General features: G+C 44.5%; 5 protein-coding genes across 5 annotated transcripts; 2 read left to right on the top strand and 3 right to left on the bottom strand.

Annotated features, from left to right (window-relative positions):
• Positions 1-352: 352 nt before the first annotated feature.
• Positions 353-2,655, bottom strand: I203_103778 (uncharacterized protein; the record flags this gene model as incomplete). Its single annotated transcript, XM_019147427.1, has 2 exons — positions 353-2,190; positions 2,280-2,655. 2 exons carry the CDS (start codon positions 2,653-2,655, stop codon positions 353-355), a joined length of 2,214 nt encoding a protein of 737 aa, XP_019003092.1.
• A 1,424-nt stretch (positions 2,656-4,079) lies between these two features.
• On the top strand, positions 4,080-7,996 carry I203_103777 (uncharacterized protein; the record flags this gene model as incomplete). Its single annotated transcript, XM_019147428.1, has 12 exons — positions 4,080-4,280; positions 4,346-4,468; positions 4,531-4,578; positions 4,638-5,075; positions 5,136-5,327; positions 5,380-5,703; positions 5,756-6,283; positions 6,348-6,460; positions 6,515-6,747; positions 6,807-6,860; positions 6,925-7,049; positions 7,115-7,996. The coding sequence occupies 12 exons, from the start codon at positions 4,080-4,082 to the stop codon at positions 7,994-7,996; spliced, it is 3,261 nt and encodes a 1,086-aa protein (XP_019003093.1).
• Positions 7,997-10,541: 2,545 nt separating this feature from the next.
• Positions 10,542-13,671, top strand: I203_103776 (uncharacterized protein; the record flags this gene model as incomplete). The annotated part of the gene is made up of 5 exons (XM_019147429.1): positions 10,542-11,867; positions 11,936-12,361; positions 12,421-13,090; positions 13,174-13,353; positions 13,427-13,671. The coding sequence occupies 5 exons, from the start codon at positions 10,542-10,544 to the stop codon at positions 13,669-13,671; spliced, it is 2,847 nt and encodes a 948-aa protein (XP_019003094.1).
• A 660-nt stretch (positions 13,672-14,331) lies between these two features.
• On the bottom strand, positions 14,332-15,177 carry I203_103775 (uncharacterized protein; the record flags this gene model as incomplete). Its single annotated transcript, XM_019147430.1, has 2 exons — positions 14,332-14,894; positions 14,967-15,177. The coding sequence occupies 2 exons, from the start codon at positions 15,175-15,177 to the stop codon at positions 14,332-14,334; spliced, it is 774 nt and encodes a 257-aa protein (XP_019003095.1).
• A 294-nt stretch (positions 15,178-15,471) lies between these two features.
• Positions 15,472-16,470, bottom strand: I203_103774 (uncharacterized protein; the record flags this gene model as incomplete). Its single annotated transcript, XM_065517394.1, has 5 exons — positions 15,472-15,573; positions 15,656-15,819; positions 15,883-15,910; positions 15,971-16,102; positions 16,162-16,470. 5 exons carry the CDS (start codon positions 16,468-16,470, stop codon positions 15,472-15,474), a joined length of 735 nt encoding a protein of 244 aa, XP_065374212.1.
• Between the last annotated feature and the right edge of the window lie 471 nt (positions 16,471-16,941).

Genomic DNA, 16,941 nt, shown 5'->3' with positions numbered 1-16,941 from the left:
AGATTGGGCGAACAGTACTGCCCAAATGATACGGGAGAATGTTTGATTCATTCGATATTTTCTATATATGTATGTTGTATTATAGTTGCATATGTTCATCAAGTGTTACTATGTATATGTTTCGCATGTATATAAATAATTCATCAGATTTAGAAGCAGACTCAATCTCGTAGATTCTATAATCTTTTGATAAGGTGTAATACACTTGACATATACTGAAAAATAATGTAGTCAAAGAGACGGAAATTTAGTATACTAATGACGAAGAAGATGACCTGCATCTCTCCATCTCTCCATCTCTCCATCTCTCCATCTCCCTTTCTTATCTTGACCCTTCAACTTCGACTCCGAATCAAACTTTCAATGGTCTTCTTACGACTCTTTTCAACCAGCTCTTCTTTTCCTTATTTCCACTACCTATCAAATTCGCATTCCCGATGGGCTTGGGCTTGGGTTCGGTCGGTGTGGCAGGTTCGAAGAAACTCATTGGTTCTTGTTCTTGTTCTTGACTTTGACTGATACTTATAGGTAAAGGTGGGATCACCTCGGAGGGATTAGGTCTAGGTGCGATTCTAGGTCTTACAAAGGGTGTAGAAGGTGCTTCGTATTTCTTGGCCATCTGACTTTCGGTATAAGGAATATTATATCTCTCTCGGTCACTTGGAATGATCGCTTGTGATTTACTTCTATTCACGACTGATGTGGCGGTTTCCGTTTGAGGTTGGTCAATTTTGTTGTTGGATGGTGTGGTAGCGGTAAGAATTGGTAATTTACTAGATGGTTTAATCCTTTTCAAAGTTAAGGGAGGAGGTCGATTCTTGATACGGGGCGGTGATCCATTGAAGCCCGAGCTAGAAGTGGATCCTTCGCTATCTGATCCCGATCCCGATCCAGACCCAGATCCAGATCCAAATTCAGCAGCAGAAACAGACCAATTGACTTGATCCATATAACTCGTTGTGGAATTAGGTAAAGAAGAAGGTCCCGCCTTCGAACTGATCCTTGGTGGAGGAATCAAAGCTGGCATGGGAGATGAAATTGATAATTTAGGAATTGTCGATGATGGAGAAGTGGGATTTGATAATGATCTCTTATGTGATGGTGCGTTCGTCCATGGATTGATATTGATATTGTTTCGAGGAAGTTTAGGTGTATCTAAACCTAAATCCAAAAATGAATTTTCACTTCTTACTTTAGTCTTCTTACCAGTTTTGCTTTTACCTTTGGAGTGAGCTTTGGGTTTAGGTAAAGATAGAATAGAAGTGAAATTCTCCATTTCCCAGTTATTCTCTTCTTCCTGTGAGCCAGTGGTCTCATTACTCTTCACTTTTGCCAATGTTAAATCAGGTAGGGGTTGAGGGATCAAAGCGAATATCTCGGATAACAACCAAGCAAATTCTTGTTCTTCCTCTACGTCCAACCACATTGATCCATCTTCAGATTTATATTTGACCGTCTCGCCTGAACCGACGTTCCTATCTCCCATTCCTCTTTCATCCATCCCTCCGACTCCACTAGTAGATTTCGACTTTGTCTTACTACCATTGATAGGGGTGTTAGGCTTTTTGTTCCTGTTGGGTACATCACCGAAAAATTTCTCAATCTCAGTCAAAGTCGAATGAGGTAGTGGTCTGAAATGTTTTGTACTCAATCCATGCATCTTTCCTCCTCCTCCTTTTCTGCTTTGAGCAAATCCAATAGGAACACTTGCACCGAGTAGCGCAGCAGCTTTTCGAGGTGCTCTAGAAAGTGTAAGAGGCGATGGTGGATGAGGAAGTGGTTTCTTCATGTATGTCTGAGCTGCAGCAGTAGAGGCGGAGACGAAAGTTCGTTTGTTAGGTGAAGGTAAGGGTGAACTTGGAGGTGAAGGTCCAGGAGAGATTGGATCGTATGTTGTGAATTTCCCGAGGCCTAGATGTAAAGAAGAATCGGAAAATCTAGTAGCATTTACGATCCTACCCTTCATGGTAGCCGTTTTCTCGGTCGGCGAGTCGGAAGGTAAGTTAAGGAAGATCGATGATATGTTGGCGTAAGTTGTGGATAAATTTGATTTACCAGAATTGGAAGATGGATTTCTCTTAGGTTTGATTCCTGTGTAACCGAATTGTCTAGGTGATGTTGATTGAGTTGCGAAGGATCGAGAATAATGGGGAGAAGGTGAATGAGGGAGGGAAATACGTTTTTTGGTTTCTACAAAGTGAACAGTACTATGTCAATATCACCGTTCGCCGTCTCGATTTTCAGTTTTGCATAGATAGTTGATGGATAGTGTAACTTACTAGAACCAACTTTGACAGCTGTAACACCTTTCTTCTTCTTAACTCTCAATGGCTTGGTACCACCACCAATAGTAGAATGATTATTGGATCGAATGCAGATTTGAGGATCGTCTAGATCTTCATACTCGCCACTATCATTACTTTGAATGCTTGATAATTCCCTTTCTTCCCATGTAGAATCAGATGTAATAGGTGACTCAATAATATGAGTGGCCCCAGCCGCAAGATCGTGAGTAGGTGTGATTGAGATGGTAGGTGATTCAGGTATAACGCAATTGGGGTCTAGATAGATATGAGAAAGGAATGATGAATGTGAAGAACCTGATCTTTCAGTGGCCATCTGACCATTTGGTTTATATTGATGTTGACCGGTCATATCGGATAACCTATTTGCAACTTGTTTGCGTGCAGGTATAAGTAAGCGTGTGTGAGACGAGGTACAGTACGGAGTTTTAATGTCAAGGTTGTCGATTCGATGGATACTGCAGATGAAGGTGAAGATCGGTGGCGTCAAGATGGTTTAGACTTCCCGCTCGCAGAAAACTGATCTTCTTGATGCGGTGTTCACTGCGAGAATTATTAGATGATAAATCTAGTATCCACTTCTTGAGTTGACTTGGCGATAACTTTAGTTGATACGAAGTTCAGGAATGTCGAGATCATTTATCGATAAATTATGTGAATGAGAAAATATTGTAAGATGGAGAGGAACAAGTCGGTAAGACAAGATTAATACTTTAAATACATCATGACCCTACCTCCTACGCTTCTCGTCGTCTTTCTTTCAACAAATATGCCTCGCAGAAAAAGCGACACAATGTGGTGCGTCGTGTCTCGTCAGTCAGTGAGAATCCTATTGTCGCCTCTCTCCATACTCGTATTTGGTGGAAAGCACAAAGCGTCGATCAGTCTGTTTCCAGTACAATAACTCTGTGTCTGTCAGTTGACATATTCCAGGAAAGTATGTGGTCTTTCGTCGTTCCTGCTCAGCTGTTTGAAGCTAAAAGCGGGTATGAAGAGGGGGAAGGAAAAATGACAATCGCCGATTCAAGCGGTTCAGAACTGTATGCTCTTGTCCTTCTTGTTGATGACGGAGAGGAATGGGATCGGTAAAGTTCTTGTTGTCTTTGAGACATCCTCGCCCTGACCCTCTCCTGGAAAAGGATGCATGCTGCGTGTCGCAGCATAGGAGAGGATGTGGTGAGTTGACGAAAGAGGCTTCGTGATGCGTGTGTCAGTATGAAACGAGAGAACAAAAAAATCGACAAAGATCAAATGCAACAATTGAAGATCAGAACAATAGATTTTGTTCGCCAAACATGAAACGTATGACCGGGTGCCTGAATTTCACTCCTTGGTTGTAGAGCTGTGGCTTTTTGTAGGTCATGCTGTTTTGGGGCTGATTATCCGAAAGTCAAACTTTGTTTATTGTCCTATGTCCTGGGCAAGGACGTTATTCAGGTGGATCGCAACGCAAGCGTGAAGGGGACCGATTCGTCAATGTCGAATGTGATGACACGAAATCATGAGCATGGGAACGAGTGAAAAAGCCAAATAAGCTTGAAAAAACGAATTATGCCACTTTGGCTTTTCGGTAATTGCGTAAAGTGACCTACGTGGCATTCCTACACTCGTGTGGGATGGATCGACGCGTTCAAGGACCATGCCCACGTGGAACAGACCCAGTTCACGTTCACGGTTAGTTGTACACATTCTCATTGACCTCCAACAACATCCCTCATCTCGCATCCATCCCCTCATACCCCCTCAGAAACACCATACAAGAGGAGAGCCAACACCATGTCGACCCAACAATTCACGTCCATGTTCTCCTCGAGGCTGAGCTCAGCTTATAACCAACTGCGGGGGGATCTGGGAGCACCTCAAACAGCGACGGAAACCATCGACAAGCTTGTGGAAAGGATAAACACCAGTGCTGCAGTTGAGGATAGACGTACGGCTGTACTTGGTCTGAAAGGTTTGAGCAGGGACTGGAAAGAGGTCAGCTACGTCTTTGTACCAGATAAGCGTGTAGGCGTCCAGCTGATATAATTCGATTGAGGTAGGATGTCGGTATACGAGCTATGACACCTCTCATTGCTGTCTTGGAGCATGATGCACCATTTGACGTGGAGATCGCTAAAGCAGCTCTGGAAAGTCTGATGCAGCTTTGTGAGACTGCTGAAAAGGTCAGCTACCATTCTTGTCTTATTACTGGGTAGAGAGTAAGCTAACGATATTGAAAATGCAGCCTGCGAAAGATGATTTAGGTCTCAAGTTTACCGATGCCTTCCTTGAGGTGAGCTAAGCATACTGCCAAAAGAGTGTACCAACTAACTTCCACGAAATGTTATGAAGCAACCCAAACCACTTCACTCACTTCTTTCCCTTTTGTCCAACTCTCCATCTTTTTACCCCCGTTTCTACTCCTTGCAATTCCTCTCGCAATTATTGACCTCTCGACCGGCCGTTGCTCAATCATACATCATGTCAGCTCCACCTCCCGGTGTCGATGGAATATTATCGGTTTTGGATCCAGCGCCACCACCAGGCAGTCAGCCTCAAGCTGCTCAACTGGGTGGGGGAGCCAGTGAAATGTTAAGGAACGAAGCTTTATTACTTCTACCTGCTATGTTAGCTGGCAATGCCGACCTACAGAAGATCGTAGCCTTTTCCGGAGCATTCGAGAGATTGTTCCAGATCATAGACATGGAAGGCGGAGTGGAAGGTGGGATAGTCGTCCAGGATGCTTTGACGGTAATCGGTGGTCTGCTTAGGTTCAACGTTTCTAATCAAGTGAGCATCTTTCGACCTTACTGTCGGACGCATACATCATGGCTGATGGTTTACTGGTAGAACTACTTCCGAGAGCTGTCTCTCATCCCCACCATCCCTAGGATCATCGGTTTCCCTTCTCCCTTACCGGCTGATGTGCCCACACCAGACGAATTCGCTCTTCAATACTGGCCAGAACAGAAGATCTATAATACTGGCTTGGTTTTGGGCTTGATAAGAATGCTTGTCGGAGGCCCAGGTGGCGGTAATCAGGTGAGCTGGACATCCATTGTTGAGTTCTGCGAAGCTGACATCTGATCGATAGACCGCTATGGTGACCGGAGGTGTGACTCGATGTCTCGTCGAATTGTCCCTCGCATCAAATGCTCCAAACGGCATCAAATCTCAAGCACTCAATACTTTAACACCGATTCTTCTTTCTTCACCTGCCAACCAAGACTTGCTATCAAGCCTCCTGATCTCACCTCTTGTAGCCGTACACGCAGATGATGAGCATCCCAATGGCGGGTTTGTGAGGATACCGAATAAGCCGACTGCCGTAGCTTTAGTTACTGCTGTCATTGAAGGTGATCCTAGTGCTGGTGGGAGAGGTCTTAGAGGCAGAGCTGCGGGTGTGAACATGTTTGAGGTGAGCTGGCATTCACTGGATCGCCCAGATTTCGTAGCTGACACAATTCCAGGCATACGTATCGGGTAATGATGACGCTCGAATCGGTATTCTTTCGTCCATGGTAGCTCCTCCTTCAGACAACCCTAACGCCAACTTCCCCGATCAGCCTCAATCAGCAGGATCGCTCATTCTCTCTGGCCTACTTGACCTACCTCAATCTTCTACGGAGCCATTCGATCCTTATCGACCGCTATTCTCGTGTCTCTTACTTGCGCACCTGATACGAAATTCCGAACATGCCAAGAAGTTAGCCCGAGATATCGCCATTCCCTCTGGTGATTCTGGCGATAGCGCCATAGCAGATGACGAAGACAAAGTCTCGCTTGTTCAGTTGGTCGTGGGTAACCTCATGATGGCTTCGAGAGAACAGACTGAATGTGTCAACCGAGCTGCAAAGGAAGGATTGACCACTGGATTACCCGAAGAAGAAGATTGGACAAGGGTGATGGTTGGATATTTGGTACTGTTGTGCACTTGGTTGTGGGATAGCCCAAAGACAGTCAAGGAGTTTTTGAGTGAAAGTGCTAATCTACAAGTCGTGAGTTGGCTAGCAGCACGGTGGTAGTCCGATAGCGTGTATGTTAGCTAATATACGATCATAGCTCATTCAACCGATCACTCAGGCTACCGGTATCGACCCTTTGGTCCAAGGTTTGAGCGCATTCCTTCTAGGTGTGTGCTACGAATTTAACAGAGAACCAGGAGAAATCACTCGGTAAGCTCGATATTTTTGGATTCTTCTTAATTGTAAGCTTATATAAGATTGCAGTGCAACACTTCATCCCATTCTCCATTCTCGAATTGGTCCAGATCAGTTCGTCTCTCGGATGGCCAGATTACGAGAAGATCCTCGATTCAGAGCTGTCCAGCCTGATGCTTTCGATACGGAAGGGAGCGATGCCACCGCAGCTGCGACTGCTGAAGGGGAAGCGGATGAAGTTGACGAAGGGTTAGAATTGTGGTTTGATTGGGCATTTGTTGACTTCTGGAAGAACCATTATTGTGGGTCCTCCTTTCTAACAAAGATAACGCAACGAATGATGCTAATGCAATACTTTCAGATACCATCCAACGATCAATCGCGATAGATCCGGATGCTGTAAGGGGTTCTGGGCGTAAGTGTAGGCGTTTCTTGATGACCGGGGATTTAATGACTGATCAGATTATCATCCGCTGCAGCTGTTGATGATGGGGAGACTGCCGTAATCATCATGTCACTCCGACAGAAACTCAAAGCTCAGACGGATGAAGTGGTACAACTTCAGTCCAAACTGGAGGCGTTGACCAAGGAAAGCAAACAAGAGGTCAGTCCGCAATATGCATGACATATTAGATCGTAAAGGCTGATTCATTTCATCTGATTACACAGAAAGACACATTGGTTCACGAGGTCGATTCGCTCTCGTCGCAGATTGCTACCCTCTCAACGCAATTACAGGAAACTACAAATGCCCGATCGACTTTGGAGGAAGAACTATCGATCTTGAAGAACGAATATGAATCCCTTAAAGATATCGCATCCTCAGCTGAAAGCACCAAATCCGAGCTTGAGAAAGTTTCAGCCGAACTCGCGACGCTCAAAGACACTCATGAGAAAGCTTCATCGGAATTGAGCTTAGCCAAGGCCAGTTCGAAATCACGTGAAACCAAATTGAAGGATCTCGAAGCTAAAGTCAAAGATCTAGAAGAAAAAGCTAAATCTGCTCCTCCACCCTCGAACACGGATAACGCCTCGTCAGAAGAGGACAAGAAAGCGTTAGAAGTGAAGAGCAAGGAATTAGATGAATTGAAGAAATCTCTCGAGGAAAGCAAATCGGCATTGGAGAGTGCTCAGAAAGAGCTGAAGGAGAAGATAGAGCTGGAAGAGAGGTTGAAATCGTCCGAAGAGAAAGTATCTTCAGGTGAGAACAGATCAAAAGAATTGGAGGAGAAGACCAGTACGCTTGAAAAGAAGATTGAGGAATTGGAAAACAAACTCAAGACTGCTGAATCGGCAGCACCAGCACAGGGTGGTGGTGGAGGAGAATCAGGTAAAGCAGCTAAGAAGCGAGCTGCAGAGCTCGATAACAAAGTGAAAGAGCTAGAGAAATCTTTGGAGGAGGAAAAGACAAAGAGGGAAGAGGAAAGTAAGGAACATGAAGATCTTTTGGTACTTCTAGATGAATTGACGGCGAAGAGGAATGCGGATAAGAAGAAATTGAAAGAGAGTGGAATTGAAGTTAGTGATGATGAGGATGAAGAGGAGGAATAATCGTTTGAGTGAACTGTGGAAAATGATTTTGTAGATGATATATAATGATATGAATGAATGCAGTGCATGTTTTTTGGATTGGCTCGTCACGAGGAGGTCTCGCACATAACAGTCAAAGGGTCTTGTTTATCTTACTGATTGTTACTCATCTTCTCAGCACCGTGTCCAGTCGGTATCCTACAAGTAGCTATCTCTTCGACATCTCACAATTGACAGGATCATAGCCTTTGGAGGGGCTCAATCTCGCAACTGCAAACATATCTGCCTTTGACCGAGGTTGATTTCAGCAAACTCCTGACCTCTCTGGAAAAGGTACGTGCAGCATATGTGACCGGATGATCGAAGAAAGGATTCAAATACCTTTCATAGTGATGAGGTCAGATGACAAGAAAGGCCAAAGAGCAACAATCAATAAATGGTTGAAAGCATGCATCAAGCTTGTTAGTAACAATCATGATATTTTATATTGTTTTTCAGTGCTAATCAGTTACGTATACAGTATCAGAGAATGTTTTTAAAGACCCTTTTTCGCCGTTTTGCCCCTGATCTTATCCGTCACTGCGGTTGATCAAACTGTCAGTATCAAGGCCGAGTAACTTGATACCTCTCAATACTGTATCGCAGTCGCTGTACTGTATGTCAGTCGTTCAAAACACGTATGGAACACGTCGCTCACCAGCATAAGTGTACTCTCATCATCTATAGCTAAATCAAAGGAGAACTTGTGTTTGACCGTCATCAGAGGCGAACTTAGCGCTGGTCAAGAGGTACACTTGTAAGTTGATTCAATTGGTAATTGTCGTCAATACTTTTACAAAGGCGTGATACACTAATGACCTACTTGGGTATCAGCACGGACTGTCTTGACGACGCCAACGAGAATGCGAAATATCAACGATGGTAAGGTCCTACACCCAGGATCGGTGGGTTCCAACAAATCGGTATTGGAGATAGCAATCCGTTCTGCCTAGACAGAGGCGAAGATAACTCGCCCAATGGTATTGCTTTGAAGTTAGCCCTTTGTCTACAAGCAGAGGGAACGAATGGAACACCTTTCCCAAGCTCACAATTGTGGTCTCTTGATGAGAGTGATAATCATATCTTCGTCTACGCATGTAGGTACCATTCATTCACAGACTGTCCCGTGAAGTGAGACTCGTTCTGAATTGATTTTTATATTCGTGGGATACCTTACTATAGCTTCGGATGAGAGTGACTATACGAAGGATTGTATAGAGAACAAGCAAGATTTGGGACACGTTACGAATGGTGAAGATCCATTCTTGACCAATCAAGAGGTACAACTTTGGGAGTGTATAGGTGAAAATAGCAATCAGGAAAGTTTATGAGCTCTGCAGTACTACCATATACACCGTTCCATTCTGGTGGACAAAGTAAGGGGAAATCTCTGCTCATGTACAGCAAATCACAGATGTGGGATATTGTTCCTGCCGACGCAAGTGGTTGATTCGCGCCACTCAACTTACTGTATTTCGTTCGCTCTTGTACAGTATATTCTGTTATGGCACGATCCCGATGTAGGTCCGCTTGTAATGTTACGTGCAGCAGCTTGGGGGTATGCTACTGTATTGTCCACACGATTTATATGTGATTCACGCCGAGTTTCATCAGATCACCTCCCCGAGGACTTTCATAACTCGTGCAGGACTGGAGACATCCCAAGTACTACCTGGTAAAGTTGCGTCAAGCACCTGCCCTTAGTCAGGATCCTCTGCACATACTTTTCTCAATGTTAGAGGAATCCGAGTTCCATCGAGCGCATGACCACTACGCGAATACCGTCCATCTTTCCGGATTTCATGGTAGACTGCAATTCGATCGAAACACCAACAAGGTCTTCATCTTCTGTTGAGAGATTAGATGGATGCATGGCTGACCAACTCTGTCCGTTGAAACTTGAACTTGATTTGTTCGAAGAAGTGCAATCATAGCTTTTCTGTCAACTGCCTCCGAGATACATTCACTAAGTGCAGTGGTATCGTGTGAGACTTCATCATCAATAGCGTCGATCATTTCTATCCATCGTATCCAGCGCAGGGTACAGAGTGAATCAAAATACTGCTGTCAAAACTCTTGCTCGAGCACGCACGTGCGATCATAAGGCAGCCACAGCCAGAAGGTTCGCCACCAGCGAGTGTGTGGTTACGTAACGGTGACAACTGGATCTGTTTATCCAGAATTCTATTCATAGCTCCCTCCCTCAACTCCTTGCTCTTTTCCTTTTCCCATTCCCCTCTCACTTCATACTCAGCCATCGTCATATCCTCACCAGTCATTCATTCGTTATCAACCAACTCTGGTATCACTCCTGGTGACTTGTAGCTGCCGATATCGTACGCTGTATACGGTCAAATACCCATTGAAAACAACTCTTTAACCCAACTCCATTGTCTTTCGCGCTTTTCAACTCCGCTCACCGCCCTCACTGCATCTTCACCGGATGGTCGGATCCACAGTTCTCGGCGGCCCAAAAGGCGATACTTTCTTTCGAATCTACCCATGACTCCCTCCTTAGATCCTCAACATGCCACCCTCCACCCCTCGACCTAAATTCTCAATAGGCGATGCACCTCATCATCCTCGACACAATACCCCGTCAACTGCAATACCACAAGGAGAGTTGGAAGAAGCTGATATAACTGCACGACCCAATCCGAGACTCTCCCCTATCATTGCTAGAGATACCATCTTGTCCTCTGCCAGTCCAATCCAACCCCAATTTGCGGAACTTCTGACTCCCCTCAAACTACGTAGAAAGAGAAACCGTCCGCCAGTCAATCAGCAACCTACCTCTATACCGCCTGTAGCTGGTCCATCTAGATTAGGTTATTATACATTGGAAGGGGATCTGTACAGAGGAGCGATTAGAGATCCAACTGTTCCGAATCAGCAGCTGATAGATGAGGATGCTGTGTCTCTGGGCACAAGCAGTACGTCCAGTGCGAGTTCCACTTGGTCAGAAAATCTTGAAAGGGCAAGAGCTGTCATAGAGAGATTTGGAGAAGCCTTGGGGGTCAGGAGAGGCAGTCATTCTTCTGGCTCTGATACGAGTGATACGACCGATATTGAGTCTCACGGAGGACGCTCATCCGCATCGATAAAAACGAGAAAGAGGAGGAAAAGAAGGGGATCCAAGCTTAGTAGGATTGAGACTGCGTTGAGTCGTCAGACATCCAGCAGTCCTCATCCACCTAAACGACAACACCTTCCCAAACGAAGAGAATTCACTTTGCTTTTGCCACCGCGATTAGGAGAAGTTGACTTAGGTGTAAGGAACTCTGTCTCTTCCTCGGAAAGAGAACCTTCAACCTTAGTAGAAGGCGATGGTAGTCCTATATCATTCGGCCAGAAGCGATATCCACCTGATAGAGTAGTAGTCACCCCCTCTCTGCCAGTTGTTGTCGAACACATACGCTCACTCCGTCTATTGAATGGCCTTTTCCCCATCGACACTACTCCGCTACCTACCCCGGCTCCCACGCCAGACGTACCAATGCGTAAAGCCGGATCAGCTCCAGGACGCTCTCGTACACCGAAAGGCCCTCCCTCATTCCCTTTACCTCCTCGACCGCTGGCGTCCCGCACTCAATCAAGACTACATGCACTTAGAGGAGACATGGTTACGGATCCCATTAGACCAAAATCTGTTTCCGACCTACTCGGCTTGTCCAGACCGGATTCGACCGCTAGCCTAACATCACTCAAAGCCGAGTATCACCCGCCATCAAGGCTTGGGACACCTGCGGTTGCGAAAGACGGGTTCGATTTTTCTAAGAAAGGCAAGGCGAATGAGACTTGGTGGTTAGACGTGTCCTGTCCCGGCTGGGAGGATCTAAGGGATCTAGGAGAGGTCAGTCGTTTTTTATCCCACATGAGTATGAAAAAGTGCATCTCTGATCTGTCTTGAGATCTCCTCAGCTTCTCGGACTTCACCCTCTAACCCTTGAAGACGTCCTGCAACAAGATCCGAGAGAGAAATTAGATCATTTCGATAAACTAGGCTATTATTTCCTGGTAGTCCGAGCTTTGGATGAAAGTTATTTCAAGTACACCCCTGGATCAGCAAGTGCATCCGGTGCAACGCTTGCTGAGGCACCGGCCATACGGAGTGCAGATACTGCGCCTGAGATATACGAGATGCAGGAAACGGATAATCGAGAAAGCGAGAAGAAGGAAGGTAGGAGGAGAGGTTGGGGTATGGGTAGAGCTACGGGAAAGAATGCCAGTAAATCAGGCGAAAAGGTTGAAATTGTCGAAGATCATCCTGGGAAAGAAGGATTGGAAGGTGTTGGAGTGGGTGCTGTCAACGTGTATTTGGTCGTCTTCGCAGATGGAATTGTCAGCGTGAGTTCCCTGATTCACAAATTTTCTCGAATATAGCTGATCATACCTGTCTTCCATAGTTTCACTTCGAAGATATCTCAAAACACACTCGACGAGTGCTCGAACGTGCTCTGAACTTCCCCAATCCAGAACATAACTCCGATTGGATAGCCCACGGGTTGATCGATTCAATCGTAGATGCTTTTTTCCCCCTGATTCGATATGTCGATGGAGAAGTGGATGATATCGATTCTTTGACTATTGACCCTACCACCGATCCGAAGAGGACTACAGCAGTCCTGGAGAGTGAACCTATACCATCACCAGAATCTTCATGGAATGAATTCGAATTGAATGAAAAGCATCTATCAACGAATGAGAAACCAAGTTTATTGCCTCATATATGGAAACAACAACCCTCTCGTCTGCGTCAAAAGAGTGAACTGAACATCAGAAGGACTTTGCGTGATAAAATCAAGATACCTTCAATGCAAATACCTCTTCCTCGACCGTTCATCTATCTCCGGTTATTCTTCTTACCTACATCCTCCGCTATACGAAGAAAACATGAACAAGTCTCAGAAGCGGTCTTTGATCGATCGACGATGTTGAAGCGAATCACAGATATGAGAAGATTAGTGACTGGCTTGACTAGATTATTAGGTGCGAAAGGTGCTGTTATTGCGAGATTGAGGAAGAGAGCCAGAGAACAGGGTGCGACGATGGAAGCGTATATCGGCGATGTCGAAGGTGAGTCGACATCCTATGTACACTTGCAAGACACCAATGCAGGAAGTACAGACAGCTGATACACGAATGTGAAACACTCTCAGATCATATTCTTCTGTTACAAACATCGTTGTATCATTACGAATACATCTTGTCACATTGTCAACCTGCGTATCTATCGCATCTTAACGTATCTTTCTCTTTCGCCAGAGGTGGTACGGATCAAGCTATCTTAGCGCTGTCAACCGTCACCATTTCCATCCTGCCTATGCAATTCATACTGAGTAAGTCGGTATATCTCTATCAGCCTTAGTGTTCCAAACTCAGAAGGAGATTTCTGATTTGTTGTATTGATAGGTTTATTCTCCATGAACGTCAATGTACCTCATAATGGTGATCCCGATATGGAGGCTCACGAACACGATGACGGTACTCCCTCTCCTCATGGTTATTTCGCTGGTATAGTGATTGCCATCTTCCTCGTCGCATGCGTGATGGTCATGATCATTCGATATTGGCGATGGCTCGCGAGAAAGAAATGGTCAAGACTTAGAGGGGCGGACGTACCCGATTTCTGGGAAGGATTCTGGGGATGGAGATAAAGGATCGAGATGAATTGTCACTTCTCCTTCGTCATCGGTTTTCGAACCAAGGATCTATTTCTTATTGTAGTTGATTTATCGGAATCAAGATCACTAAACTCACAACGGGGTAGTTCTCTTTTCATCATCTTCTCTTTCACCGTGACTGTATTATTTAGATACTTTTTGATTTCATTAGACCTGATCAGGAGATATCAAGCATCATCATCAATATATCAAAGTACTTTCCATATATACCATTATTAGGATAGATCAATATAATGATATTATTGATTACACATGTACGTTAAATTGATCAAAGATCAGTTCTCGACAAGTCTATCTATCCTCACAATTGACGCATGCTGGTAAGAACGCTGCAAGCTACCTGGATATTTAGATATCATCAGATTTCCAAGTCACTCGACATGAGATGTTCTGATGAGATTAGGTGGTCGCAACCCTAAATCGAGACAGGAGACCGCCTTTCGGATGCATAAGTACAGTACTTTGAGGAAACATCATCTAAACGAAATCAAATAATCCAAGAAACTTCTGAGTCTGAGCTGACAAAGATCGCACATAAGTTGTCGACCACAAATTCGCTTGTCGAAACGAAATAATACAATAACTTTCAAACACATGAACTTCCAAACCAAGTCTTTTCGTTTATTCAGTGAATCAATATAAATAATTGAACCAGATATCTAATTCCTCAAACTGCCTTTGCCATCTTTCCAATTCCAATTCGTTAAACTTAGTTTCCGACCCATAACCGTGGTTGTGTTGAGTAAAAGCTAAATCATTTAAATGATCTTTACACGATTCAATCCAATCTTGACCTTCCTTCAAATACGATTCAATCTCTCCGTCATCCAGATACTCTTCTTTTGAAGTTTTCAGACGATTCGATTTACCCAGATTTTCATAGCCAATCTTTCTGTTCGATCTTTTCTCGATCAATTGCTTAGATAATCTTAAGATATCCAAATGCAAATTTATCAATCCGAAAGCCAGAGAACAAGTCAGAGGCGTAGATAAATTATTGTTAAGAGAGAGGAACGACGAATATGCTTGAGTGTAATTTTTGATGATTTCCTTTGTATTGGATAAGGTCCGAGCTAAAGTCGAGAGAAGCCGAGCGTATCGTATTTGTAGATATGGTATTGGGTAAATGAGATTTGGGAAGGTTCGAAGAAATTCAGGTATCATCGTGGATAAGATTCGGATTTCGTCGTTTGTGGCTATATCGAAAAAGGCGAGTATGATCGACTCAGCTCCACTATACTACAGGATCGACAACTAAATGAACCTACCTTCTTCATTATTTGGCAGTAACACTCCCTTCTGTTCACTCTCCCAAATCTCATCTACGACACTCATAAGCTCCTCATATCGTTGTTTGAACTTATCAATAGGGATGTTCTCGGAACACCTGTCACATTCCCTTTTTTCCACAGATTCCGTGATACTCCTTTCAGCTTTGGAGGATCCTGGCGAGGGAGACAAGGGTATGATCCCACTCATTGTACATTTCTGATGCTTTGAAGCCCAACGACAATCTACGATAGTCATCGAGCAATGTGGACAGAGCAGAGAATGGTCGAACCCGAATTTTGCAAGTGCCGCTTGACGAAGATGTAGTGGTAGGGCTAAATCCACATACGACATGGTGATCTGAGAAAAGAAGTCGCTGTTATCTAAAGTGATCATACTCAGAGAGGTGCCTAGCTCACTTCTTCACCAGGATAAATCGTCTCATTGGCTGTCAAGCTCATACCACCTTCTGTGTTTGGCCCATTATGGAACACAATTTGACAGTTAGGTTTGCAGGAGTGGCGAATCCTCGATAAATTGGGGGGATAGTCCCATACCGACGGGATTTGCTGATGTGTCGTACAACGTCAACAGGCATGAGGAGATCTCCGGGACATAGCATTAACGCTCCGCAAAGAACAGCGTATGGAAGGGATCTTAGATAAGATGGGGCAATAATGGTACATACTCTTCCCATCAAGGTTTCGAAACCATCATCTTCATCGATATGATACTGGCAAAATTGGACAGTATAAATCAACGTTTCCCCTTCGTATTTCGGTTGAGCGAGGAGCTGGATGACGCTGTCGTGGATCTTTAGTGTCTCTTCATTGACGTGTGTGAAGTTCGTATCTGCAAATATCCCTCATCGTTAGATACAGATTCTGGTGCTGAAAGAATAGTATTCCAGCTTACCAGGATAATCTGGAAGAGGGTCGTATAGCTGTGTGATTGTGATTAACTTCAGCGCTATCCTATCCATTAGTGATTTCTTACTACCTACTTCTCTTCCGAATCTTCGTGAGCTTAACACTTTCGCCACCAACCTCGCGATCGTATTAGGGATCCATCCGGGATTATTCGCTAGTCCTCGGCATTCATCATTGAGTGAACACCAAGTACTGGCATAGCATTTCTGTCGTTACAATTTCAGGATTAGCCTAGCTTTATGACAATAACTGAGGAGACTCTTACCACGCTACAGAATACGTGCACTTGGCACCTTGAACATTTCAACATCCTCTCTTCCACCTTGTCAATGTCGATATTCGAATCCTCACTTATCTGTTGTGCGGTCTTTAGACATCCTGAGCAATGACTCGATAGTAATTCCGAAATCAATGTCGGAAATATCGGAGTGGTGGAAAAGATGATATCGCCTTTCTCGATTGGTGAGGTCAGTTCACCCAGGATGACTTTACGTTGCCCTTTGATTGGAATGAGGTCGTTCATGGGTTTCGATTTGCGAGGTTTGGAACGATGTGTTTGGGCAGTTCGGACCATTGCATCTATTGCATATGCGTATGATTGTCAGACAGCTTGAAGATCAGTAGAGGTTGATTGTACTAGTCTTCCCGTTCAAATGGTCGTCGGAGTCCAAGAAAAGTCGAAATCGGAATTGGAAGAGCGATTGATAGGATCTGGTTGAGATCCAAGAGGGATTCCGAAATGTTTCGTGGGACTTTGTACTGCACAGACAACCTGATGCGTGGCTGCCCACGAAGATCAAAAGTGGAAGGTGTTACTCGACTAATGAGCGGAGTGATGGAATGCGAGATGAAAGTGAGAAACAAGATTTCAAAGGAATCAATGTTGGAAAAGTTGATCATCTCCATTCGCCACCCGAACATGATACTGGCTCACACAACGCACAGACGCACAGACACTGGTCATTGGTTTTGTTATCGCTACATGTTCCAAGACTTTGAGCATATCAACTCAGGCATTTGCCAAGGGTCTCCGTTCATTTTTTAC

The sequence above is a fragment of the Kwoniella mangroviensis genome (genome assembly GCF_000507465.2).
Source record: "Kwoniella mangroviensis CBS 8507 chromosome 1 map unlocalized Ctg01, whole genome shotgun sequence".
In the NCBI taxonomy this organism is placed as follows: domain Eukaryota; kingdom Fungi; phylum Basidiomycota; class Tremellomycetes; order Tremellales; family Cryptococcaceae; genus Kwoniella; species Kwoniella mangrovensis.
Note: the sequence above shows the minus strand (reverse complement) of the source record. Positions and strands in the feature narration are given on the sequence as shown.